Source organism: Rattus norvegicus, chromosome 5, assembly GCF_036323735.1.
Source record: "Rattus norvegicus strain BN/NHsdMcwi chromosome 5, GRCr8, whole genome shotgun sequence".
NCBI classification, from domain to species: domain Eukaryota; kingdom Metazoa; phylum Chordata; class Mammalia; order Rodentia; family Muridae; genus Rattus; species Rattus norvegicus.
In genome coordinates, this window is record NC_086023.1 from 81816834 (window position 1) to 81842485 (window position 25652).

The following is a 25652-nucleotide window of genomic DNA, read 5'->3' on the forward strand; positions in this document are numbered from 1 at the left end:
CTCTAGCCTGAGCCTCCCTAGTTGAGAACAAAGCTGGATTTTCATAATCCTCTGGGCCATCTGTTCAGCTTTGCTTGTGGAGGCCTGCCCATCAGCAGCACCCTTTTCTTCCTGAGGTGACCCAAATCCCAGGGGAGGCCCCGCCCCCTTTGCCCCCCCCCCCCACTGTGCCAAGGCTCCACCTGAGGAGCAGCGGGAACCTGGCAGCTTCTAGATACAGAGGATGAAAAGGGGGAGACAAAGCCCCAGGCCTGTGGGGCCCTGGCCATCCAGAGGAGGTAGGGAATAGGGAGGGGACTTAGCACCTGCTGAGCCATAGGGCCTGTCCCTTATGACCTGCTGTCCTTGACAGAGTAGACACCGCAAGGATACTCAGAAGCCCTGGGGACTCTGTGCCGTGTGGACCAGAGAGTTTGGGAAACATCGGGTTAAACAAATGAGTATTCTGGGCACAGATGGGGTCTCCAAGCCTTTAAAATGGAAATGAGCTTTATGAATGGGGAAAGAGGGGAGGGAAAGGAGTGTTCCCCGCTGCTCTGAGCACATAGGCCTCCCACATACACTGAACCCCATCAGAAGCCTCTTTGCCCAGAGTGGCAGCAGAATCCACTTCAGGAAAGGGGGTGACATCATTCCCCAGTTCCTTTAAGGATGGTTTCTGTCTCCTCAACTGTTTCACATCCCCCTAAAGCTGAGACAAGGGACAGGAACTGGAAGTAGCAACAAGACAGCAAGTGGTGACATCATCCCAGATTCTAGAGTCAGCATACAGGATAAAGCCTACCCATGACTCCTACTTAGTCCTGTCCCCTCTTCCCTGCTCCCCAGACACTGGTTCCTAGATTCTCCTAGATCTAAGCTTGGCCTTCCATGGGCAGTTTTTCTGCCTACAGATTTGGTGAGTGTTGTTGGCTTGGTTTTGGCAGAGCGAGTGAGTCATGGGCCCTGCAGCCAGTGTTTAGGGTCAAACCGTAGCTCTGGCAGCTCTATGTTGTGTGGCCCTACTTAACCTCTCTGTGCCCAGTTGTAAAGGACTTAGGGTAGCAGTCAACAGAATCACCAATGGTTATTCCTATCACCATGACCTGCCTGTCTGTAAGCTTGTCCCACACACACCATGCTGGGCTGAGCTAGGGAGTCCAGACCCGAGGGGACTAATTCAGCAAGAACAGATAGATCCAGTTCCACCTTTGTGTCTCACACCTGCTCTAGGACACTCATGGCTTAGCCTGTGTCTGCAAGTGGAGGGGACACCTTTAGTCTGGGACTGGGCTCTGACTGGGTCAGCCAATGTTGATATCAGCTCCTCACCACAAAGGGAGCCTAGGTGTCAGGGTATATTCCATCCCGGTTCTCTCTTGGGCGGTCCTAGCCTCTCCTGCATTGTTCTGAGCTCTGGACAGAGTGAAAGAGCTCAGCAGGTTCTGGAAAAGCCATGTTCAAAGATCCGTGTGAGAGACAGGAAGCCCTCTCAGGTTTCTTGCAGTGGGCTTTGAGCAGGATATCTTCTGGTAGAGAACATGGAGCTCCGAAACTGAAGCATCTGTGGGCCATGACCCCCTGTTCTGCTGCAAATTGGGACCCTGAGCTGTGCCCCAGTCACTCCCAAAATGGCAATGAGGCTGGGGTGAAGGGAATGATGGGCCATTTTCAGTGCAATCACCTGAACAGACTCACTCTTTTAGGCTGAAGAGTTATCTTTGCAGAGAGCAGCAGAGGGTGGCTGAATCATACAGCATCTCCTACAGTTTGTCCTGTGAGCCCTCTCTGCAGCCCTCCCCAGGCCTGTCCTGACACTCCCTCAGAGCTCTGGGGCACCTAAAGATATCAGTAGGGGTTATTGTCTTCCAGAAAGTCTTCTCACAATCTGACAGATGTAACCCAACAGATGTGTCCAGGAGACCACGTGGGAAGGGTCCTGCTTGCACCTGGCAGGGCCACAGATGTGGAGACAGGCCCTTTTCAACTTTCTGCTATGGTTGACTACACCCGTGTGTTCCCCAGAAGTGGCTGAAGGCATGAGTGAGGTCAACACACGACAGGGGGACCTTGGAGTGGGGGTAGGTGAGGTGTCCTCTTTCTAGGGTGACAATCAGAGGGCCTACATCTCTGTCCCACAGCGGTCCTGCCTCCTCCATGCTGCCTGTTTGAGAAAATAAGGTATGAGGAAAGCAGAAAGTCACAGGGGCTGATTGACTCACTTCCTGCCATGCCCCAGGAAAGAGAAGGTCCCCATTCAGGGTTCTCAGCCTCCTCTGGAGACAGACAGGTCATGGTAGGAGGCTATGCTACCCAGTTCTCAGAGTGGATGAGCTAATTAATCCCTTCTGTACCCCATGGGTCTGTCCCACACTGCTCAGTTCCAATTGGGTAAAAGGAGGTGGTTTCGGGGGAGACATAGGAAAAAGGTGAAAGTGTGACCCCAGAAAAATGGGGTGCCAAAGATTGAGCAGAAAGTCTGGACTACAGCCTGAAAGTCACCCAGCTGGCTAGAATGGGAATCAGGAGTCAGCCTAGGTAGTCACACCTCCAGTCACAGAGAAGGGGACAGCTTCTGGTGACATTGCTGCGTACCCCAGGCTCCATCACTCAAAGACAGAGAGAGAGAGAGAGAGAGAGAGAGAGAGAGAGCGCTCAGGGATAGGTAGGTTATGCCAAGGTCAGAGAGAGGCCTGGTGGTGGTTGAAGGACTATTATTCCCCAATACACAGTCTCAGGATGTAGGAGCCAGTGACCTTTCTCCAAGACTCTGGTCCCTCCCCCAAGCCAAGTCCCCGCTCTTGGCTCCACCCACGAAGCTCAGGTTGCTCCAGCCAGTCAATACCTTGGCCCCAAGGCGAAGTTGGTCGATGGTGTTCTCAGCCTCTGCATACTTGGTGAGGAGCTTGTGATAGTCCTCCTGTGCAGAGAGAAAGATGCAGTCACTCTTGCCACACATGCACAAGGACCTGGGCTCGATCCCCAAAACCCAAGTAAAAATGCCAGCTGCGGTGGCACACATTTGGGGAGGCAGAGCCAGGTGAATCTCTGCAGATCCGGCCAGCCAGCCTAGCAGAATTGGTGAGTACCAGGTAAGAGTGAAACCTTGTCTCCAGAAGCACGAGTAAGGTGGAGAACTTAGGCAGACCCCCAAAGCTGACTGCTGGGCTCCGTATGCAAGCACCCACACATACATGAGCACGTGTGCGCACACACTCACGGCACCTGAAAATGAGTCGTTGTGGTGAAAGGTCAGGTTCTGGACTGGGTGGTGGGGTCTGCGGGTCTGTGCCTACTGTGAAAGCATGAGCAGCTGAGTTTGGATCTTCAAGACCTGTATTAAAAAGCCAAGCATGAAGCTAGGGATGATAGTGCACGTTTGTAATCCCAGCACTTGGAAGGCAGAGGTGTGAAGATCTCTGTGGGTTCCAGGAGAGCCTGGTCTACACAGTGAGTTCCAGGAGAGCCAGCGCTATATAGAAAAAACCAGACCTTGTCCCCAGTAAACAAGAACAAAGCCAAGCACGGCAATGCACGCCTGTAACCCCAGGAGTTGGAGGGGACAGGAGAATCCATAGGCTGGATGGCCAGCCAACCTGAGTGAGTGAGTTCCACCCTCAGTAACCCTGGCACAATAGAACAGTGTGGAGAGTGATTGAAAGCCACCCCTGGTGACCAGCGGAGGGTAGGGGGTGGAGAGATGGCTCAGTGGTTAAGCGCACTTGCTGTTCTTGCAGAGGACACAGGTTAGGTTCCCATAAATGGTTCAGAGCATCTGTGGCCCCAGTGTCACGGGATCCGATGACTTCTGACCTTCTCAGGCACCATGCACGCACAAAATGCACATATACACATGCAGGCAAAACATTCACACACATAGAATAAGGCAAATGAATCTAAAAAGGAAGACTAGGAAAGAAGGACAGAAATCACATGACGATTTCATTTTTTTCCCATATCAACGAGATCTTGGTAGCCTCATGGTAGATGAAGGAAGGCGTTATTTCTTTAGAAGATTTATAGCAATGAATGTAAAAGGAGGTAATATCACAATGATACCATTTCACTTCAAGGGAAGGCCTGAAGTCAAGGCAAGGACTGCCTGGGACTTCACAGGTCAGGAGAGGCTACAAGTGGCCGCATCTCCTGAAGGAAGCTCACAGCACCCTCCGCAGTAGCTCACTGTCCAGTGGGGAGAAGCATATATAGGAGACTCCAACCCCAAGTTCTGATCTCACTGAGTCAGGGTAAGGGGAGGACATGCAGGGTCTCTTGAGGTAAGGCATACACCTCAGCAAAATGTGGATGACTATTGGGAAGACCACTGTAATCATCTACCAGAAAGAGATCAGAGGAAAGAAGGCAGACAGACGATATTTGGAAAGAAGAAATGCAAGACGGGCTGCAGAGACAAGAAGGGCACACGGGCCAAGTGCCACCCACGAGCCTCACCTGACTCCAGGGGACAGAAAGAACAAGCCACCGCTGAGTGTGTGGGGACCTGTTTCTGCCTCTGCATGCAACCCCGTGGGCAGAATTCTTACAGTTAAACATAAACACTAAGCCACAAAGTAACTGGATACCTGGAATGTAGCTTAATTCAGTGTGGGTTGTGGGAGTGGGGGAAGAGGCTGGTCATGGATGGAAAAGGATCCAGGAGCTGCTTCCTGTGGATGTGAGGAGGAGGGTGTCCACTAGACTGTTTTCCTTATGTTAGAATATGTTAGATACGTTAGCCATGCTTGAAAAATAAACAGGCCGTCCATGACACATGGATGTGCTCACTGCTCTGTTGCCCTGAGACAGGGTCTTTCGTCCAAGCTAGCCCAGAACTTGGTGCTGTTATGCAGCTGAGGATGGCCTCAGATATCTGCTCCTCCTGCTTCCACTTTGTAGACTGCTAGGGTTACAGACATGCACCGCCACGCCTATTTACAAGGTGCTGAGATGGGACATTGGGCTTTGTGCATGGGAGGCAAGCACGATCGATACTGACTGAGTCACACTCCCAGGGTCGCATGCTGCTCTTCTTTGATCAATGAGCGGGGTCGATCATTAGCACAGAGACAACTCTACCTTCACCAGCAGGGGCCCCATCCCAAGCCAAAGCTTCTCTAATCGACAAGAGTCTGGGTGACATGGACAAGAGCCTTGCTTACCTGGAGCTGATGAACTAGCTCGGTGGCTTGCTCCGGTGTCTGGAACTCCTGGGGCACCCTGGTGACAGGGTGAGCAAGAGAAGATTCCTTGGCCAGGGGCGTGTCTCCGCTACTCAACAGTACATCCCGGACGATCTCAGCTGGTGACTTGAAGATGAGGGGTCTGGTAGAGCCTTGTTGCCTATTGTGGCCTCTGGATTTTGGGGGTCGGTAGTTCTCATCTTTGGGAAACCTCACCCGGGGCCCCACCTTGGAGAAGTCAGGGAGTGGGTAGTTCAGGCGCCCCCTGCCATACTTAGGAACCCGTGAAGAAGAGTGGCCAGCCACGGTGGCTCCCTGCTTGTGCTGTGACACAACTTTGTTTACTGCCCCAAGCCGAGTACTCAGGGGGCTAACAGAGCCAGTAAACCGGGAGGGCAGTGGCTTAGGTGATGCCTTAGTTCTCTTCCAGCTTTGGTCCTCAGGCCGAGAGCTGGGTAGGCTGGTGGTTTCTCGGCCCCATGTGCCAGCAGAGCGCTCAGGATTCCGGGCTGGCGCTGCTAAGGAGTGCCGGAATTCTGTGGGTGTTGCCGGAGCAACGTCACCTTCATTTCTGTCATCTGGGTGGAGAAGGTTGTGGCATGGACTCTGTGGCAGGGCTTCAGGCAAGGTGTCAGGCTGGGGGACATCAGTGTCTCCTTCCCAGGTAGAACCAAGGCTGTCACTAGGTTGACCGAGGCCCATGGTCGCATTGCTCCAAGACTTTGTGCGGCTGTGTTCAACAGATGGCTGGGCCTCTGGATGCTCTGAAGGTCTGTAGTTACTGCCTTGTTTGATAGAGGCAACCCAGCCTCTGGCTGGCTCCTGTCCTGCAACCGGAGGGCTGAGATCTCCCTGGTCTTCACACTCCAGTTCCGTACTACTCTCTCCAGCTAAGTCCACCTCAGGGCTCCCAGGGGTCTCATCCAGCTCCTCATCAGACAGGCCCAGCCGTTGACTGTGCCTGGAGAGCCAGGGCAGAGGCACGGGGGAACCCTCTGGGCTGCTCACATCGTCAGCTTCAGTGTCTGGAAAGACAAGTCCTTCACTGCTGAGTGTGTGTTGGGTCTGTAATGCCACCCAAGTCACTCCATGACCTCGTGATGTTGAGGATGACAAGGACCTAGAGCCACCCCGACATAACCAGGTACCTGTGATAACTTTTCCCCTGGGCAAAGGTCCTCCAAACTCAAACCTTAGATTGAATCTCCCCAAAGTGTGTCCCGTTTCTACAAAAGGCGATACCATATAGATGCATAAGGCAAAGCCTGGGAGACATCTTTGACTGTCACCTTAGCCCCTGATCCAGAATGTCCCCTGCCCTGTCCCATTTACCTCCTACAGAAGAACAAATGCAGTAACCACGTAATCTCCTCTTATTCATCCTCCCACCACCTGGACTCTTACCATATCTCCCCGTCGTTCACAACATAAAAGCAGAGCCTTTCCCAGGGTCCTAGGGTCCCTGCTGCTCCAACACCCATAACCCAGGGACCATGAAAAAGCACTGTGCTTGGGCTCATCCTCTACCAGGGTCCTGCCGCCTGCCTTCTTATCTTGTTAGCTATTGGTCCTCCAGGCTGAATCTCAACCTTGATCTTCCCAGAAAAGTTCTGAAGCTCGCTCATAAAGTCAAATTCTCCCTCTGCAGGCTCCCACCAGCCTGGAGCCCTCTGCAACACATTGCCTATTGCAGTGACAGCGGTTTTGTTCAGTTCTGGGATTACTTTGTGAACACAGGTCACCCATAACAGGGCAAGCCTCCCGAGGGCAAGGGCAGTGTCTGCTTTTGTGCTCTATCGAATTTGAAGAGTGGGTGCTCAGTATTGTTTCTCAATGGAGTAGAAAGAAGGGGGAAGGATAAAATGTGCACAGCTTCCAAGAAATAGGTAGTAATTCCTATGTAGTAGATATAACATACTTAACCATCCATCCACTCACCCATCCATCCATCCACCCATCCACCCATTCATCCATCCATCTATCCATCTATACCCGAGTTATCACCCATCTCTGCATACATAATCCACATACCATCCACCCTTTCAAATATCCACCTATTCTTTTAAGGACCTGCTTATGCACCCACCATGCATCTGTTCATCCTTCTATCCATCTACCATCCCACCATTCATCCATCCATCCATCAACCCACCTATCTGTCAATCCATTCATCCATCCACCCATCTACTCACCTATCCACCAATCTATTCATCCTTCCAAACATCCACCTATCATCTATCCACCTACTCATCCTTTTAGGCATTTATCTCTACACCTATCACCCAGCCATCATCCATCCATCCAAAATGTATCCATCCTGCAGGCAGCCATGTTCAGAGTACCTAGTCTACTCTGTCTGGGATAGACCCAGCTTTTCATGAGACACACTTGGTAACACTGCACAGACTCTGCTCTGGATGGAGGTGTCTTTGTCATAACCCCTATATGGCTTGCTGTTCCATAGAGCTCTTCCTCCTTACTCTTGACACTGCAAATCTCTTGGCGATTTACAACTGGCTTCCCCCAATCACTCTGGTTCATAGCAATACAGCCAAAGCCAAAGCTCTGTGATGCTAAGTAACTGACCAAAGGCCACTGTGGTTCAGAGCAGTCCTGGACCAGGAACTCAAGCAAAAGTCGACCACTGGGTCATGAAGGGGCTCTACTCAGTCCAGTCTCTTCTGATCCCTGCCTGGGGACCATGAACAAGTCCCTGGTCCCTGGTAGTTCTTATTTATGCTTGAGACGTGTTTCTCTTTCCTGCAGAGAGTTGTGGGGAGGGAAGGAAGTAGGTCACAAGACACAGGGGTGGCTGCCACATTATGCCAAGTGTCTCTTAGTAAGAGGCACCTCTGCTGGTTGCCTTAAACAACTCAGTCTCCATTCCCTCAGAAATTATTGTATCTCAAAAATATACTTTGGATTTAGAGGCTGGGGATACAGTTCAGCCTTATAGAAGGCTCAAGCTTCAGGGCTTATAGAAGGCTCAAGCCTCAATTTCCATAAAACGCACACGCACGCGCGCGCGCACGCGCACACACACACACACACACACACACACACACACACACACACACACAAGCTCCCACGTGGACAGCTGTGGCAGCCATGAAATACTTAGGATGCTGGCACAACTGGTTTCTCTGTGGTCCAAGGGTTCTATTGATTTAAGGGAGTCTGATATGTGATGTCCTATTCATAATCCAGTACTGTGAGCCACCACTCATCAAGACTTTCCTGTTCCCAATGGTGTCATCATGCCCATTTCATAGATGGGAAAAACAAAGGCTGGGGTGGAGAAGGGACTTGCCATAGGCAAAGCTGAGAAGTCCCTTCACGCTGGTCTCCTGGCATTGGAAGCTCAGCCACTGTTGGGGATGAAGAATGCTAACATTCCCTCTGCTGACTGGGGTCTAGAATAAGCCCAAGCCCTGAGCCAAGCAATTCAAATTGCCAAAGACAGGATGGTGGCAAGTATGCAAAGAGAGTTGGATGGCATTGTCTCTGCGGTATTTACCACAGCACAAACCAGAAACTGTATGCTGGAGGGCAGGACAGACTGGACCAAAGGATTATGGGACAGTCCCATTGCATGCAGGTCCTAGGAGACACTTGTGGAGGGATAATGGGAGAATGGGGCAAATATTCTTAGCTATTAAGATAACAAAGCAATTATCAATGGAATATTCTAACATGTATTTGTATATTCATCTAATATTTGCATACTGAAAGGAGGTCCCACCAGGGGAGGGGTAGAATAATAAGCACTTTAAAATTTACCTCTTATTACTTACAGTTTGCAAAATGCCCAGTATTATTGTGCAACTTAAATGATAAAAGTATAGAATTAAAGTAAGGGTTGTAAAGATGCCCCTATTTCCTTGCCTCTGCTGGATGGTGGGCTCTTGGGGAAGCATGTTACCACTGCAGGCAAGAGGCATCCACCTCACCTTCTGCAGAAGACTCTTCGGAGCCCTGCATGTCTGGGTCCCACTCCAGGGGTGGCAGGTGCTCCTGTGCCTGGCGAAAGTCCTCTAGGAGCTCAGGAGTGATGGCTTCAGGAAGAGACTGTTTGTTTCTCCAGCCCTGGTCACCTCTTCCGTCTGCATCTTGTTCCTCGGCCCAAGCCCAGCGCCGCCTTCGGGGTCCTTGCCCCAGGTTTGACCCTGCCCATTGTGCCTTTGTCCCTGAGCTGGCCATGGGACCTGGCCTGGCTTCACCTCGGCCACTTCATCGTCAAGAGACTGAGCTGCAGCTGGGGATCCAAATCACAGGTGGCTCCTCTGAGCACCAGCCATCCTGCCTGTGGCCTGTTGGGGTACAACGGTGGATAATGTCATTCCTCCGGGTCCTCCATCATCCCTCCAGGAACTCATCAGCTGGAACCCCAGGGGCGGGCAGCCCTCTGCTGTGTGACCCTGGGTGACTCACTGTCCTCGTTCGTCATCAGTGACATGAGGATTCCTCTCCCTCCAGGATATGGGCAGCACACTGTGCAGCAAGTGTCCTGTCGCTGCACACCGAGTCTGTCTGCAGGCACCAGGCCCTGTCACAGCACTGACTGCCCCAGGGAGGGCATGCACGGATTGACCAGCAGCCACCATCCAGGTGAAAAGGGGTAAGGATTCCCTGGCGGCAGTCACGCCAAGCCCAGGAAGTCAGGGAAGGCACGATATGGCTTCCTTTGGGCATGGGACATGACTTCTGATTGAAATCAGGGATCTGTGGGCCGCTTCCAATGCCGAAACTAATCGAAAGCAGGTGCCCCAACAAACACAGCTCCACACGTGTCCCAGCAACCACAGGACACCCAGGCATCCATCCATCTGCACAGAGAAACCATTTGCAGTCTCTACATACAACAGAGTATTACTCAGCGGCAGAAAGGGATGAGATTACAGCAGAGAAAGGAATGAAGTCTCAGCATGTGTGACACTGTGGATAAACCACCGACGTGCTATGCTAATTGTGAAAAAGCAGACACGAGGATCCCGCGAGTCTGAGTCCAAGGGTTGCAGTGTGCGGAGGTTGAGTCCAGGGAGGAAGGGGGTCAAGTGATGGCTGCCACAGTGTTTCGGGGGCAGGGAGAAGGTCCCTGGCTGCTCAAAGGGCACAGGAAGTTTTTAAGGGGTGAGGGAAATGTTCTGAAAGTAGAAGGGACATGATGTAATCATGCGATTATGCTAAATGCTGCTGAGTGCTCATTTCCATGTTATATGAATTTTTGCCTCAGAAAGAAAGAAAGGAAGGAAGAAAGAAAGAAAGAAAGAAAGAAAGAAAGAAAGGAGAGAAGGAAAGAAAGAAAGAAAAAGGAAAGAAAGAAAGAAATTACAACACAGTAGGCCAGGGGGCCTGAGAGGACAGAAGATGGGTGACTGACAGCAGGGAGTGCTGGAGGGTGGGGAAGCCAAACCCAGCAAGCTTCTCATGACATCCTGAGCAGCTGTTGTGAATCTCAGGCAGAGAGCCCAGCCAATGGAGAAGGCCTTCGAGACTGTTCTGAGCCACTGGCCACAGAAGGACTGACTATAGGAGGGGGTCCTGGTAGCAGGGAGGTGGCTCAAGGAGGGCCCCCTCAACCTTCCTCTTTTGCTCAATCTCTCTTCTCCCTTCACACTCCGATTCTGACACTTTGCTGGTATTTCCTGTGTCAATCACCGTGGTAAACCCAGTAAACCCAGCCTCAAGATAAAGGCACAGGGCCTAGGAGCTGCCAGCCACTCAGTTACCAAAGAACCATGGCTGTCCACACGTAGTTTCTATAAAGATAGGACAAGCGGGGCCCAGAGAGGGAGCGGCCTTTCCCAGATTAGCACAGGTGAAGACCAGACTTCGGTAGAAGCCAGGTTCTTGGTACCGGCGTGGGTTCTTCTATCAAGGTTGGTATGGGGCCCCAAGCTCTAAGTTGGAGTTGTCCTTGAGCCCCTGGGGCTCTTGAACTCTGCTCTCAAAATGTAATTGGGAAAAGTCATCGGGCTGCTATTTCTAGACTCAGCTCCCTGGAGACAGGGGCTACTTGGGGAAGCGTGACTTCACATGGACTAGGCATTGACTAGGCTAACTCTCCTGTAGCTGTGAAAGGGAAGCAGGGCTTCTCTCCCTGCCCCCAGCCAGTCCTCCTGCCCCAGTCTCTGTAGAACCCCAAAATTTCCTATATATCTCTACACTGCCCCACTCTGCCAGGCTAGCAGAAGCTTGACTGATGATTCCTGCCTTCCCATCTCAGTAGCAAGGCCAAGGCTCAGAGAGAACAGTGACTGACTAGGCCAGGATCCCCTCCCTGGCCAGGAAGTACTAAGACTAGAGGTCAGTCCTGACCCAGGCTTTTCTTTGTTTAGTAAGCACACATTCCCAACAGTAAAAATCTGCACACCTATACCTCCACGCATATTTCTAACTGCATAGCATATCCACATCTCCAAATACTCTACGTTCTAGAAGGAGAATTTTAAAATGAAGCAAAAGAGGGCTGGTGAGATGGTTCCGCAGCTAAAGGTACTTGCTACCAAGCCTGAGGAACTGAGTTCGATCCCTAGGACCCCCATGATAGGAAAGAACTGACTCTCAAATGTGCCATGACCTGTACATCTGTACATCTGGTAGCATGTACACAAACACACTACAATAATTAAATGCAATTTATTTTAAAGGATGAATGGAAACGTTCTTAAGCTGGGGCTGGAGGTAAAATGCTGGCCTCACAACCCTAATGACCTGAGTTCGAGTCTCCAGAACTCATATAAAAGCTGAATGCAAGCCTGTGTAATCCCAGCACGCCCCTACCAGGAGATGGGAAGCAGACAGAGTGTTGTCAGCTCACCTAGCATAGGTAAGCAGTGAGTGAATTGTCTGCAACAAGTTGGAAAGTGAGGCTCAGACCCAGGTTGTCTTCCGACCTCTGACGCGTGCAGGGGTACCCACGTACTGCCCCAGTCCTCACAAAGTATTGTGAATCTAAGTTCAAGACCCTCATTCCTATACAGAACCTGCAGCCCTACTTCAAATCCATGGTGATGGGGAATCCTGATCATGAGCGTGAATGAGAATTCTCTAAGCACTGAGTCTATGTCTGCAGGATCTTGTCTCAGCGGCCCTGAGACGAGGCTTCAGAATCTTTCTTTAAGCAAGGACATCAACAGGGCCTCTCCCAGCTTCTGGCTCCTAGTGTGGAGGCGTGGGCAGGTAGAGAGGGGTGCAACCAGGCCTTGCCTCCTGACATCTCTGCTTAGGAAGGGCTGCGGCATGTGGTTTTCTGACTTTTGAAATGTTATTTTTTCCCCTAGCCCACCGCAGAGCAGCCTGCCCAATCACAGAGGCCTCTACGTGCAAAAAAGAGGAACGGACAGTTTTCTGCAATGACTCAGCCGCAAAGATCTCACTGTTCTCAGGAGAGCCAACATCACAGACAGCAACAGTCAGTGGCTACAGTTTTGCACCCATTTCTCAAGTGCCTCAACGTGTGAGCTTTCCTTGTAAAAGACCTTATTCTTATGTGCACGGCACAGCCCTCAGTGCCATGGAGCCTGGAACTGCCTAGTCAGGTAGTCAGTCAACAAACACACATCCATCTCACATACGTACCAACCTCAGACAGAGATGAAGTTGCAATAGAGTAGCAGGCTAAGCACCAGGCAAGCAGATTCCAGCTCTGATGTTACAGCCACTCGAGGCATGTGGCTGGCTGACTGCTCCTCTCTGTAAAGGAGAACCGTGGTCACCTAGGCCTGCTACTGCTGCACTCATTACTCTGTCTGGTGAGCACCCTGGCCTGAGGTACACCAAATGAATTTGAAGGTTCTCAGCCCCTGGGATACAGAAGCGAACAAGCTTGTTAAGCCCACCGTCTGAGGAGGACGCAATCGGGAAACCCGCTGAAGAAGGAAGTTTGGTGACCGCTTTAACAGACCAAGCAAATCTAGGGGAGAAAGAGGAAGGGCTTTCAGGATGGAGGAACAGCATGGACAAAGGCGCAGAGGTCAGAAAATACAGGCTGAACATCAAGGAGAGCTAAGGGCCTGCCCCCTGAGTGCCACTGAAAGGCAGGGAGATCCAGACAGCTGTCAGAGGGCAGCAGTGGAAGCTGGGGATAGGAACTATGATGTCGGGACCTGGCCCCTCTATAACTAAGTCCTGCTAATAATGGTTGAGCCATTGGGCTAAGGGTTTCCGCCTGCTCCAGAGAAACTGCATCCCACCCCCCCCCAAAAAAAAAAAAAACCAAACACTGCTTTTTCTATGTCCTTGCTTCTTACTACCTGACACCTGTACTGATCTGATCTCCATGTTCTAACACCCTCCAGGGATTCTATTTAGTCCCTGGCTAAGAAATGCCCTTATCCCCACTGCTTCTTACAGTGTGTTCTCTCTCTCTCTCTCTCTCTCTCTCTCTCTCTCTCTTTCTCTCTCTCTCTCTCTGCGTGTGTGTGTGTGTCTGTCTGTCTGTCTCTCTGTGTCTCTCTCTGTCGCTGTGTGTGTGTGTGTGTGTGTGTGTGTGTGTGTGTGTGTGTGTAGTGGGAGAGGGATGTCCCCACCCTGGCCATTACAAAGCCCAAGGGCACACCCCTTGATACCACCCCACACACTAGGCTGATCCTTCCCCCACTGACGCTACACAACCTTCTGCTGCCTTGGCTTTCAAAAGCTCCATGCTACCCAGCTAAGGATAGCCAGGGCATCCCACCTTAACCTCATTCCAGTGAGGAAACAGAGGCAGGCATCTGATGAGAACAACCAGGAAGTTTAGAAGAATACTGTGGCTATTAAACCAAGGCCATGAGACGAGTAGGAGGCAGGAGGGTGGCAGGGGAAGACCTCCATGTCAAGTTTGAATCAGTGGCAGGGCAGAAACCTGTTCACAGGAGTGGCCTTTGGCCCGCAGCAAGTGGAGATACCCACTACGAACATCCCCAGACTGTCCCTGATTCACCCAAGCAGCCGGGAGGAACTAAAGAGAGTCAGACTATTGCTGACTCTCATCTTGCCCTGCTTTAGGTCTAAGCCTGGCCCCTGGAACGTTGACTTGTCCCTGCCCTTACGTAGGTAGGACGGTGCCGTCTCCTGGCCTGCTCCCCACTTCTGTACACCTCTTGAGACCCTCAGCAACCCAAGCACTAACTGGCCTTGAGATGAGCCCACCCTGGGCACAGACAGGGACCAACAATGGTCCAAGTTCACCAAGGGAACCAGATCAGAGCTGGATCTGGAAACTAGCATCTTGGAGTCCACTCTGGCCTGGAGGCTGGACTCTCAGAACTGGACAGGAGTGGCAGCAGCTGCGTAGCTGTGATTTCCTGGCTGGGCTGGGCTGACTGCCAGGGTTGTCCAGAGAGTCTATGACTGGTCCATCCAGAGAGAAGGCGGCCTTCCCTCTGGCCCTCCTCCTGGATCAGCTCCTTACCTCACTTGGACTACACCACCATCCTGCCGGCCTGGGCTCAGGGGAGCTGCCCACAAGGTCTTTGTTTCAAACCTGGGGAGCCCCCAGTCTCCACAGCACCCTGGACCGCCTCCAGACTGCTCTGCCAGCCAGAACCGCCTCAGCTCACAGACAAGCATCGCTCCCCACTTCTCCCCGCCCCTGCAGCTGAGGCCTTGCCTTGCCTCCTCCTCCTCCTTGCAGGAAGCGCCCAGTCTGATTTCCTACAAGTGTTTGTGAAAAGGAGGGGGGTTTACGGTGCAGAGCCGGCGCCAAGAGCTTAACCCTTTGCTGGGCAAGAGCGGGTCTGCATTGATGAGAAGAGTTCACAAGAACTTCTGAGGCCTTGAGTTTGGGGCCACCTCAGGAAATCCAGAAAAGGCTGGACGCTTGGCTAAGGTCACAATGCATGCTGGACCTAGGAAGAGGAGCCTGCAGCTCCTCCACCCCCCCAACCCCCTCCCCAAATGGGTCTCTTCCACCACCAATGACTTTAGCAGAGCCTCTCCTCCTACTCAGTAGGCCTCAGTGTCCATCTTAACTGGGTAGGTGGGGGATTGGGGTGGTGGTGGGGAGGGACACACACACACACACACACACACACACACACACACACACACACACACACACACGGCTCAGACTTGGTGCTTGCTCATGTTCTTCCAGTTTTAACTCTGTGTCATCATTTGGTGATTTCTGCCCTCCCACTTACTGGCCATGTCTCGAGATAGATGCACCTGCATTGGAATTTTCTAGGTAACAAGAAGTAAAGATCAGATAAATATCTCCTCTAGTAGCGTCCTCCTCAGAGCCCCCCCTCCCCCCCCTCCCCCCGAGAAGGAGGAACAGAATTATCTTGCCGGTCAGCCTGTGGCTCCTCAGGTCCTTTCACTTCTGTGAGAGGTGTAGTCGGGCAGCGCTAGAAGCATGGCAGGGCACAGACACATCGCACCTGGTTCTTCACTCTACAGTGAAGTGTGTAAGACTTTAGGTGTGCCTGAGGCAGAGTATGAGACAGGCTGGTGACCAATGTCCCCGGCTGCTTACAGAACCTAGGGGAGCACTTTCTAAGCACCAGTGGTTTCCGGTCCCAGATGCTGGACATGCCCTGGCTGAAGATACCAGGCCTGCGAGTAACAAGCAGGGGAGGTGAGGCAGAACCATCAGGAAGGTCTGGGTGGGGAGGCCACAGTCACACAAGCGACAGGAAGGACAGAGGCAGAAGCAAGCCACAAGCATGACTGATGAGAACATCCCAGAAAGGCAGTTGCAAAGACCTGAGAGCAGCAGGAGGGCCTTGAAGACAACAGGATGTGCTGTGAGAAGACTCAGGTGCTGGGGGGAGGGGAGAGGTACAGAATTTGACCTTCAGGGTCCAGGCTGAAGCAGAGCAGCCATGAGGAAGCAGGAACCAGGTATGAGGAAGATGCTGCAGGAGCCTGAGTCTGCTCCTGGCTCCCTCCTCTGGCCCTGCTGACCCAGAAGAGGCATGAGATCAACCCTCTGACATCCAGAAAGCCCTCAGGGACCTCAAGAGAGCAGCCAGGCCAGGGACCACACAAGTGTGTTGGAGAGGAGTCCATAGGCCAGGGAGTTCAATGTCAGCCTCACCTCCTGCTGGCTCTGTGTCCCCAATGGCTCCGCCACCTAGAGCCACAGGGCAAAGAGAATGGCCACTGCACAGGGGCTGCTGTCAATTCCGTGACAGATGGCTTGCCCAGTGTGCAGTAGAGGACCTCAGGACCTATTCCATCATCATAGTTTCTACCCCCAGTTCTCCTCAGGTGGAAGAATCTGGCCTCCTCCAAGGGCTTGTGGCTGATGGATGAATGAAATGAATAGGCCAGCTGCCAGTGTCTGGCTAAGTCTGGGCTAGCACCAAACACTTTCAACCGAGTAAGCCCCCAACTCCTGCATCCCCGTCCCTGCCTTGCATCCACATCTGGGGACCGGGGCTCCCCCTGCAGTCCCCCAGGGACCTATGGAACAGAGCCAAATCTTACCAAGACCCTGCCTACTGCTCTGGCGACCATGTGGCCCATTATGTGGGAGGCAAGCTCCCCTGACATCCTGTCACTCACCCGCCCACCCTCCCCAGTCATTAACCCATCAACACCAGGTGGCTGCCACAGCTGGCACACCCTCTGCCTTGTTGAAAGACAGCAGCCAGTATTTACTGTCCTTCACCCGCCCCTGCCCCCCCATCCCCTGCCACTGGGCCTTTTCTTCCCCCCAACCCCCAACCCCCACCCTTACCCCCACTCAGTATTCCTTTCTGGAACTTCATCCCCCAAGTTTACTCAACCAAAGCTACAGACAAACAGAGCTTGGATACTAGCATTCCCCCAGCTCCTGTCCCTACTGGGGCCCATCCTTTATTTGGGTTCACAAGTCAGACTGGATGGTCCACCTGGCCACTCCATCACGTAATTCCTCTACTGTTGAGTCCCGTTTGGTGAATTTCCTAAACCTTACCAAACTCTGGCCCTGTCTGTCCCCATATATCTTCCAGAATCTTTCTCTTCTGGAAAAACACCCCACTCCACCACAGCCTCATGGGATCTTCTCACACACAAGCTTTCAAACCCAGTCGTACACAGGTTTGCCACTTGGGATGCTCTCATGCCAGCACCAGGACAAACAGAGGATGCAGCCTGGCCCTGATCCAGCCTCTCTCACTTTCTCAGTACTTGCCTGCTTCAGTCCCCAACTCCCCACTGTTCCCCAACAGGGCTTCTCACCAGCGATCCCCTATACTCCCTATTGACTCTGAGCTGCACGCAGACCTGGATCCTAAGCAATCTCCTTGGGACTGAGGCCCACTGTGGCCAGTGCTGGTCTTGACTCCTCGGAGGAGCTCTTGAAACTCTCCCTACTAAGTCCCCAGCATGGGATGACACATGACAGAGACACCACAGATGCATTCGGGATCATCCACTGCACCTAGCCAGTTATCAAGACTTGTGTGAGGGGCCCATTTCACAGATGGGTACACAAGGCCCCTAGAGCCCACACAACGTGCCCATAGTCACAAAGCTGGTGAACATGGTAAAGACTCAGATACATGAGGACCTGGCTCCTTCTGACCAAGACTAGTGTTCACCCCACCCAGGCTGAGGTGATCCTAAGGTCTGTGCACAGGGAGCCCAGAGTGGAGCCTAAGGCCAAGGCTGCAATTCTTCCCTAGCAAAGGGAAGCCCTGCTCTCCCTTGAGGTTCTCCCATCGCTTGCCTCAGATATAGGAAGAAGTGTGTGTTTTCCCATGGCTCAGGGGAAACTGAGGCACAGAAGGGATATATTAGTTCTTAGCCACCCAGACAAGAAAACAAAAGTAAGGTCCTGTACCCTGGCCACCAGTCACTGGAGCACAGCAAGTCTTCTGAGTGCCACTGGACCTGACCTCCCTTGATTCTTCTGGAGGCCAGAAGTACAGTAGAGAACCACAAGCAGTCCAGCCATCTTGAGAGATCAGAGTGAGACACCCTAGGAGTGGGGCTGTCATTTCATCGTGACCCTCCTGAGTCCTAGCTCTCCTTCCCTAGGAAGGGTCACTTTCTCTTCCTGCCCAGGAGGCTGACTTTCCAGGTCAAAGTACATAGTGCATCCCAGCAGAAGCAGATGTCACAGAGGACCAAGGAGAGTGATGGAAGGCTGGTCTGCCTCCCAGGTCACCTGGGACACATGGCATCCAGAGACGGTCACCAAAAGGCTGGACAGACAGCTCGGCAATAAAGTGCACTTGCTGCTCCTGCAGAGAACTGGGGTTCAGTTCCCAGTGTTTATATGATGGTTCACAACCACCTGTTCCAGAGGATCCAATGCTATCTTCTGGCCTACGTAAGCACCACATACACACACAGAACACATACATACATGCAGATAAAATACTTACAAATTAAAAAAAATGAATCTGAAGAGGGGTGGGGGAGGGGGAGGGAGAGGGAGAAGAAGAGGGGGGAGAGATAGAGAGAGAAAGAGAGAGAGAGAGAGAGAGAGAGAGAGAAAGAGAGAGTTCTGAGGTACCCAGAGGTCTACTGACCCCCCCAGATTCCATTCCAATTGCCCAACCAGGAAGCCTCACAGTGCTCAAAAATGCCTCAGTGCTAGCAATATATTCTTGGCACCATGAACTTTCAAAATTTTACTTTGAAAAAAGTTTGAGGCGTTTTTGAGCACCTGCTTTGTGTCAAACTCCTTGTAAAAGCTCTTTTAGGAATTAGTTCTCATCACCCTACTTCCATACCCATCCAAGAAGGTAGGAATTCCGTCTCCTGTTTCATAAGTTATGAAGCAGGGATTGAAGCAGGTGTCTAATCTTAATTATTTTGTTACTGAAATATACAGTGAAGAGGTTGGAAACAACCTCATGTCCAACAATTGCTGAAATAGATTATATTTGTTCCCAGCTGGGTGGTGGTGGCGGCTCACACATTTAAACCCAGCACTCAGGAGGTAGAGGCAGGCGGATCTCTGTAGTTTGAGGCCAGCCTGGTCTACAGAGTGAGTTCCAAGACAGCCAGCGTTATACAGAGAAACCTTGTTATGAAATAAAATTGTATTTGTTCTCAAAGGGATAGGTTTTAGCTATTCACAGAAGAATAGGGAATGGTGTTTAATATTGTAATACAGAAGCTGAAGGTGTAGCTCAGTGCAGTGGGTTTCATCTCTGCCACCACAGACACACAGATATACAGAAACATACACACACATACAGAGAGAGAGAGAGAGAGACAGAGACAGACAGACAGGCACACAGATATACAGAAACATACACACACATACACAGAGAGAGAGAGAGAGAGACAGACACACAGACACAGAGAGACAGACACAAATATACAGAAACATACACACACATACACAGAGAGAGAGTCAGAGAGACAGACACACAGACACACAGAGAGACAGACACACAGATATACAGAAACACACACACATACGGAGAGAGACAGAGACAGACAGGCACACAGATATACAGAAACACACACACATACGGAGAGAGAGACAGAGAGAGACAGAGAGAGACAGACACACAGAGAGACAGATACACAGATATACAGAAACATACACACACATACAGAGAGAGACACACAGACACACAGAGAGACAGACACACAGATATACAGAAACATATACACACATACAGAGAGAGAGACACAGAGATAGAGACAGACAGATATATAGACACAGAGAGACAGACACACAGATATACAGAAACACACATACACAGAGATACAGAAACATACACACACATACAGAGACAGAGAGACAGACAGACAAATATACAGAAACATACACACATACAGAGAGAGACAAAGAGACAGAGAGTGACAGAGCACAGAGACACAGAGAGAGACAGATATACAGACACACACAGAGACAGACACACAGATAAACAGAAAGAAACAGAGACAGAAAAAGAGAGAATGACACAGACATACACATAGAAACACACAGAAAGAGAAAGAGATATACACACACGCACATGCACACGCACACACACACACACACACACACACACACACACACACACACACACACACAGACCCCTGCATAGCAACACTCAGGCAAGCCCCCTGGGCTTCAGTTTCCCCTTCTCGGAGTTGATGGAGTGGCTAGGCCCTGAGTGTATGCAGCTCTGACCTCTTTAACAGTTCCCACGCCTCCTCACTTCGCTTACCTGAGGCCTTGAGCTGTTTCTCACTCCTCTGGCTACTGTGCAACATTTGAAAACAACACAATGAAGAAGAGACTCCCAACCCTGGCAACTCAGCTCGGCTCCTCAGAAGCAAACCAGCATTTAACAGACAAGGAACGACTCAGAGAGGTCACACACCCTGCCCAAGACCACACAGCATATTAAAGACATTCATAAATATAGTGCTTCCCCACCCAATGAGGCCCTTACTTGGGGGTCCCCTAGACCTTGCATCACCTTCGCTCAAGTTCTTGGTCCTTGGCTGTAGCCCCAGGACCCCAAGCAGATTGACAGCTGGGCATGCTATCTGGCTTTGATCCCAGCTCCTTTCTGGAATAGGCTCTGGGGTGCTGGGAGCTGGGAAGGGTCTAGAGATGGGTGGGGGAGCTCCTGGCAGGAGGGTCTGGCTTAGTAGTCCAGCTGGTTTGGCTGACGCTTGGCAGTGGGGACCAGAGCCAAGATGGGACTATAGGCTGGATAAAGGAGAGACTAGAGAGGCTAAAATAAGGGGCCATGGGGTGGGAAACCTTGGTTGTTCTGTTCTGGAACCTCCCTGAAAGCCTCCCCCACAGCCAGGAACCCTGGCTGAAAAGTGCTACCCTTTTCAGCAAAAGTGAAGGTACTCTGGAGATGCCAACCCCGTTCTCTCCAGGCTTCCCCAGACACTGTGCCTCCTAAGACCACATCACCCTCCAACACGAAAGCTGTGCACAGGCTGCCGGGTGAGTGGAAGGGCTCAGGTCTCTTTCCCCTGCACAGAGACAGCTGTAGGGACGAACTTCAGATGAATGGTTTAATCTCTCCGAACCTTAGACTGCACGGCAGGGACAATAGTGTCCACCTAGTGGCAATGCTAGGAAAGGAAGTGACAAAATCTAGCAGGGCTCAGTACTGGGCAGTGGGATGACAGCCCCAGCCCACCACAGGCACCTCATTACCTACAGTGAGACCCACGGTACAGTTGCCTGACTCAGTGCACTAGCCACTGTCACCAATGTCTATTGCTGTTGCTCTGTCCTTTCTCTGACTTCGATTCATCTCTGAACTTAGTTGGGGATTCTGAACAAAAGCTTTCAAAGATGCCATCCACATGGACTTGAAGATGAGACCAGAGGGAATACCACCCTGCCCATTTTTTAGAGGGGTAAACTGAGGTGCTCAGAAGTAAAGCCTGACTGACCTCCTGGTACATCTCTAGATCTGCCCAGGGCAGAGGCGACCTGAGGCTCTGACACACACAAGGTCTGTGGATTCTTTGAAATGTTGCTATGCCCACTGGGGTCCACTGACTGACATAATACAGTGCAGTTTCCAACTCCCCTCCCAAAGCAGACAGCTGAGTCTGTAGAGCCCCGGGTCCTCTGGAAAGCCCAGCTCTGGAGGCTGATGAAATCCCCTCTCAAGAGAGCCCAGATCACATGGTTCCGATGCAAACCAGCTGGCCTCTGGGAGGAAATACCCGCGTGGGCACTTGTCCCTCCTGCGGAACACGGGGACAGCCAAGGGACAAACCCAAACTGCCTGCATCACCCGCAGATTATTTCCCACATCAACAGGTCAAACATACTTATTTAAACCAACACAGCTATTCTATTACCTCAACGAAACAGTCCCAGCATCAACCCCTACAGTTCCAGAAGAGGAGCCTGGGGGATTCTTCAGGCAGCCGGCGTGTATCTAGCTTTAACCTTCATGCTTCTGATTCAGCCTGATTTCTTCTGTTTTAGAGGGCAGTAACAATGCCTCTTTTCACTGAAGCCGGCTCAGCTTCTCTTCTCAGCTCTAAAACAGCTCGCGTTTGTTTTCATCAACTTTCCTTTCCAACTTTCTCAAAGGCAGAGGTGCCTTTTGATTCTCTTCGTCCTGTCCTTTCAACTAAAGCCCGGGGAAGGAGCGTCAGAAGTCTCGTCCAAGATTTCACAGCAAGCAGACGCAGACTCTGTCTCCCAGTACTCGCTTCGCGCCTCCCTGCTGTGCGCCTTTGGCTAAGCCGCGCCACCTCTCTGTGCCTCAGTCGCCCCTTTGGTACGTACAAGAAGGGACTGGCCCTATCTTGGCAGTTCCTCTTGGTCCCCCCCCCCCTCCACTATGGAGAAACCCACCCCACGCTGTTCCCCCAACGCCCGCTGGACAAAATAAGAAGGGAGGAAAAAACCTTGCGTTAGGAATCCGGGGACAGCGAGGCTGTGAAGCTGCCTGGCCGCGGAGTTGTTGCTGGGTGACCCAGCCTCACACAAATCCTAGAACAGCAGCGCCCCACCTCCCGGGTCACCAAGCAACAGGGCCACGCCTGCTACCCAAACACCGCCGGCAGCCCCGCCAATGACCACCCCCAGTCCCCCGGGACCCTTGCTGGGTAGGCTGTATACAGGGGCTGGAGAACAGAAGCCCACGCCCCCACTGCGCGGAGGTGGAGACTGAGGCCCGAGAGACAGGCCTAGGGTGTCCGGGTGTTACGACGTCCCAGGGTGCGGCTGGGTCCATCAATGCGCGCTCTAGACTCCCAGAGCCACAATCTGTCCCCGCGAGCGAGTGTGGCGCTCCCACCTGGAGATAGCTGAAGCCTCGTGGGTCCTATAGGACCCAGTTCGGCAGCGCTGTCCGCTCTCGTCCCCACCCTCCGGAAGGGGAAACTGAGTCCCTAAAGACTGAGTTTCACTCCTTCCTCGAGCGGGACCGTAGTCCGAGCCTCACCTGCAGCTGGCACCGCGCGCCCTGGTTTCCTGGAGTTGAGCGGCAGACAAAGGCCTCCAATCCGCGCTTAAGGCGGGGCGTGCCTGCTTTGCATAATGCCCGCAGCCGGTCCAGGACAGCAGAGGGGCGGGCTCCTGAGGGCGGAGCTTCTGTGAAACCCACCAATCATTGAGAGGCTGGCGGCACCGACTTGTCTCCTAGACTTTGGCAGTCGCGGGGAAACAGGTTCCAAGGCTAAATGGGACAAAATCTCAAATCTATTGGACTGCATCTTGTTGTGCGAGCCTTACCTAGCTTAGAAAGGGGAAACTGAGGGCCAGAAGGGAGGATATCTAGAGTGAGGTCCACCATGAGAAATGAGGCAACAAGTTTAAGGACAGAGATCCGCTGCTTAATAACTGTAGCAATAAATTGTGCGCTCATTGGGTGTACTAAGCTCCCGTGAGATAGTTTGGGATACCACCGTTCTGGCTACAACACCCTAGAGATAGACCCGGAAATGTAGGAATATTGTTTTCCACCAAAGCCACCTCGAACAATGGTGGTGTGGAGTGTCAGGCTAGCCTGGACCCCTGTTCTAGTTCCCTTTGTTATTTGCCAATGCAGAAGGGCAAAAATTCTAATTCAACGCTGCGACTTTTGAGGGTGCAGAAGGAGGTGCAGACAAATGGCTTCAGCTGCTTCAAGACATGTATCTATTTAACAACAGCTCTACTGCCAGATGTGTATTCCTCCTGCAGATGGCTCCCCACACAGCCAACAGCAGCTAGCACAGCATTGGCTGGCCTCAGTCACCAAAGGACTACTTGGGTGTAATGAGCCTCCAAATTGTGTCAGCAACGTGCTCTGCATGTAAAGATGGCAAACAGCTCAGAGAGGTTAAGTGGCCCACCCAAGGCTACACAGCCGAGGAGCAAGAGAGTAGAATTTCAGGAAGTATAGACTCCTAATCAACCCTTGTGCTACATCCAGCTACCGCATTGCACACCCTCTTTCTTCATAGAGAGCTGCAGGTAGTTTACAGGCCAACTTGGCATTCTTTTGGGCCCACATCGCAAGAACCCCAAATTCTCTCTGTGCTAGGCTTCTTCATGCTGTGTCAGAAAATGCTGGGGTATGAAAGGCCTATGAGTACATCATCATGGAAGTGAGCTGTTCTGGTTAGTTTTTATTGTTGATTTGACGCAACCTTGAGTTGCCCGGGAAGAAGGAACCTTTCTTGGAGAATTGTCTCCAGCACATTGGCCTATGGTCATTCTGTGAAGATTGTCTTGGGAGGTGACAGCCCACTGTAGGCGGCACCATCCCTAGGCAAGCGAGCCTGGTTGTAGTTGAACAAGCTGGTATGAATGGCTCTTGCATCAGGATTCCTGCCTTGAGTTCCTGTGTGGGCCTCCCTTAATGATGGACTGTAACTTGTGAGGTGAAATAAAATAAACCCTTTCCCCACTAAGTTGTTTTTGGTCATGGTGTTTATCCCAGAAATACAAATTACAACATGAGCTGCTCTCCTAGAGTGGAGCAACATTCCCCTCTGAAAGATTTTGGAACAGGGGACAATGACAGAAAATGGTGAGGTTCATCATCTGAGTTCCCCAGCAGGGAGGAACCCCTTTGAGACTCTTCAGCCATCCACTCCTCGTCTTTGATAACACACACACACACACACACACACACACACACACACGCATGTGCACGTGCACGCACATGTACACATGCACGCGTGTGGTCAGGAAACATACACAGCCAAGGAGGACACCTGACTCCTGCACTCCCGCCATACTGAAACTCTCCCTACGCACTGGTATGAATGTCTCTCCTGGGCTCAAGCTCCTGAGGGTCTGAACGTGTTCTTCTTATGTTCACTGCCAAGGAATTTGGAGGTTTCAATTACACTGGAAACTGGGCCTGACTGAAGATGTTGGAGAGGCTAATACAGCAGGATTACAAGTTCAAGACCAGCCTGGGCTACATCTCTATATCAGCTGTAGTGTTGCCTAGCCCTGGGTTCAGTCTCCAGTACTTCAAATCTGGGTGAATGCAATTCCCTTGTAATTCAGCGGTTAAAACCCACTAGGAATATACCAGTGAACCCTTTCCACAGAGCCAGGCTCAGGAATCCCGGAAGCAACAGCACAGGAAACTCATTCTTGTCCTACCCTTTCCTAGAACAGTCTTGGGGGCTAGGGTGCTCTCTCCAAGGGGTTGGACCAAGTAGCAAGCTGGTAAATTAGGGTCAGTACAATGTATCTGCCCTACAGGTCAAACAGCAGCCCGGTGAGTAGCCTACGAGCTCTCAGCCAACCAACCACAGGTTGGAAGCTGTGCACTCAGTGCAAACCACGAGGCCCTGAGCTGGAGAAGGTCTGTGATATCATACAGAATCCCACAGGCAGGTCATCCCTGAGCCTGTGGCTGTCACTCCATGGCCTGTACTTGTCGATTACTGTGCAGTTCTGGATTCCAGGTGTGACTGATCACCTTTGGGGGCTGTTACTGGACCTACATCTTACATGCAGAGAACACACACAGGGCGAGTCACCTGCCACACTTCCTCAGGCGTTGAACTGATGAGTGATGTCAGGAGCCCCGAGCCTGTCAAAGCCCTCTATAGTTTGGTAGGTGTTATTCTCTCATAGAGGTGACAGACCCTACAGGGAAGGGAAGGAGCAGCCATGACCCTGAG

General features: G+C 51.8%; 1 protein-coding gene and 1 long non-coding RNA gene across 12 annotated transcripts in view; one reads left to right on the top strand and one right to left on the bottom strand.

Moving 5' to 3' along the window:
• Window positions 1–23103, bottom strand: part of Akna (AT-hook transcription factor) — a 47009-nt gene extending 23906 nt beyond the window's left edge. For 2 of the 7 annotated variants that reach the window (XR_005504479.2, XM_039110254.2), the window contains exons 1-4: window positions 14557–14697; window positions 9110–9469; window positions 5139–6184; window positions 2825–2899 (exon numbers count right to left, since the gene is read on the bottom strand). Coding sequence is in view for 6 of the 7 variants with exons in the window: in XM_039110254.2 (XP_038966182.1) it covers window positions 2825–2899; window positions 5139–6184; window positions 9110–9359 (1371 nt within the window). In the remaining variant the exon portion in view is untranslated. Of the gene's footprint in view, window positions 1–2824; window positions 2900–5138; window positions 6185–9109; window positions 9470–12744; window positions 12858–14556; window positions 14926–21869; window positions 22148–22966 lie in introns of those variants that run through there. The other 5 variants (XM_063287937.1, XM_006238257.5, XM_039110253.2 and 2 more) reach the window with 5 other exon arrangements.
• Window positions 6163–15360, top strand: LOC102547858 (uncharacterized). 5 transcript variants are annotated; one of them, XR_010051833.1, is made up of 3 exons: window positions 6165–6303; window positions 9636–11988; window positions 12443–13410. It is a non-coding gene; the product is annotated as an uncharacterized LOC102547858 (long non-coding RNA). The 5 variants fall into 5 exon arrangements; XR_005504797.2 differs by having other exon boundaries at window positions 9636–9777; XR_005504799.2 differs by having other exon boundaries at window positions 9636–9767.
• Window positions 23104–25652: the final 2549 nt, after the last annotated feature.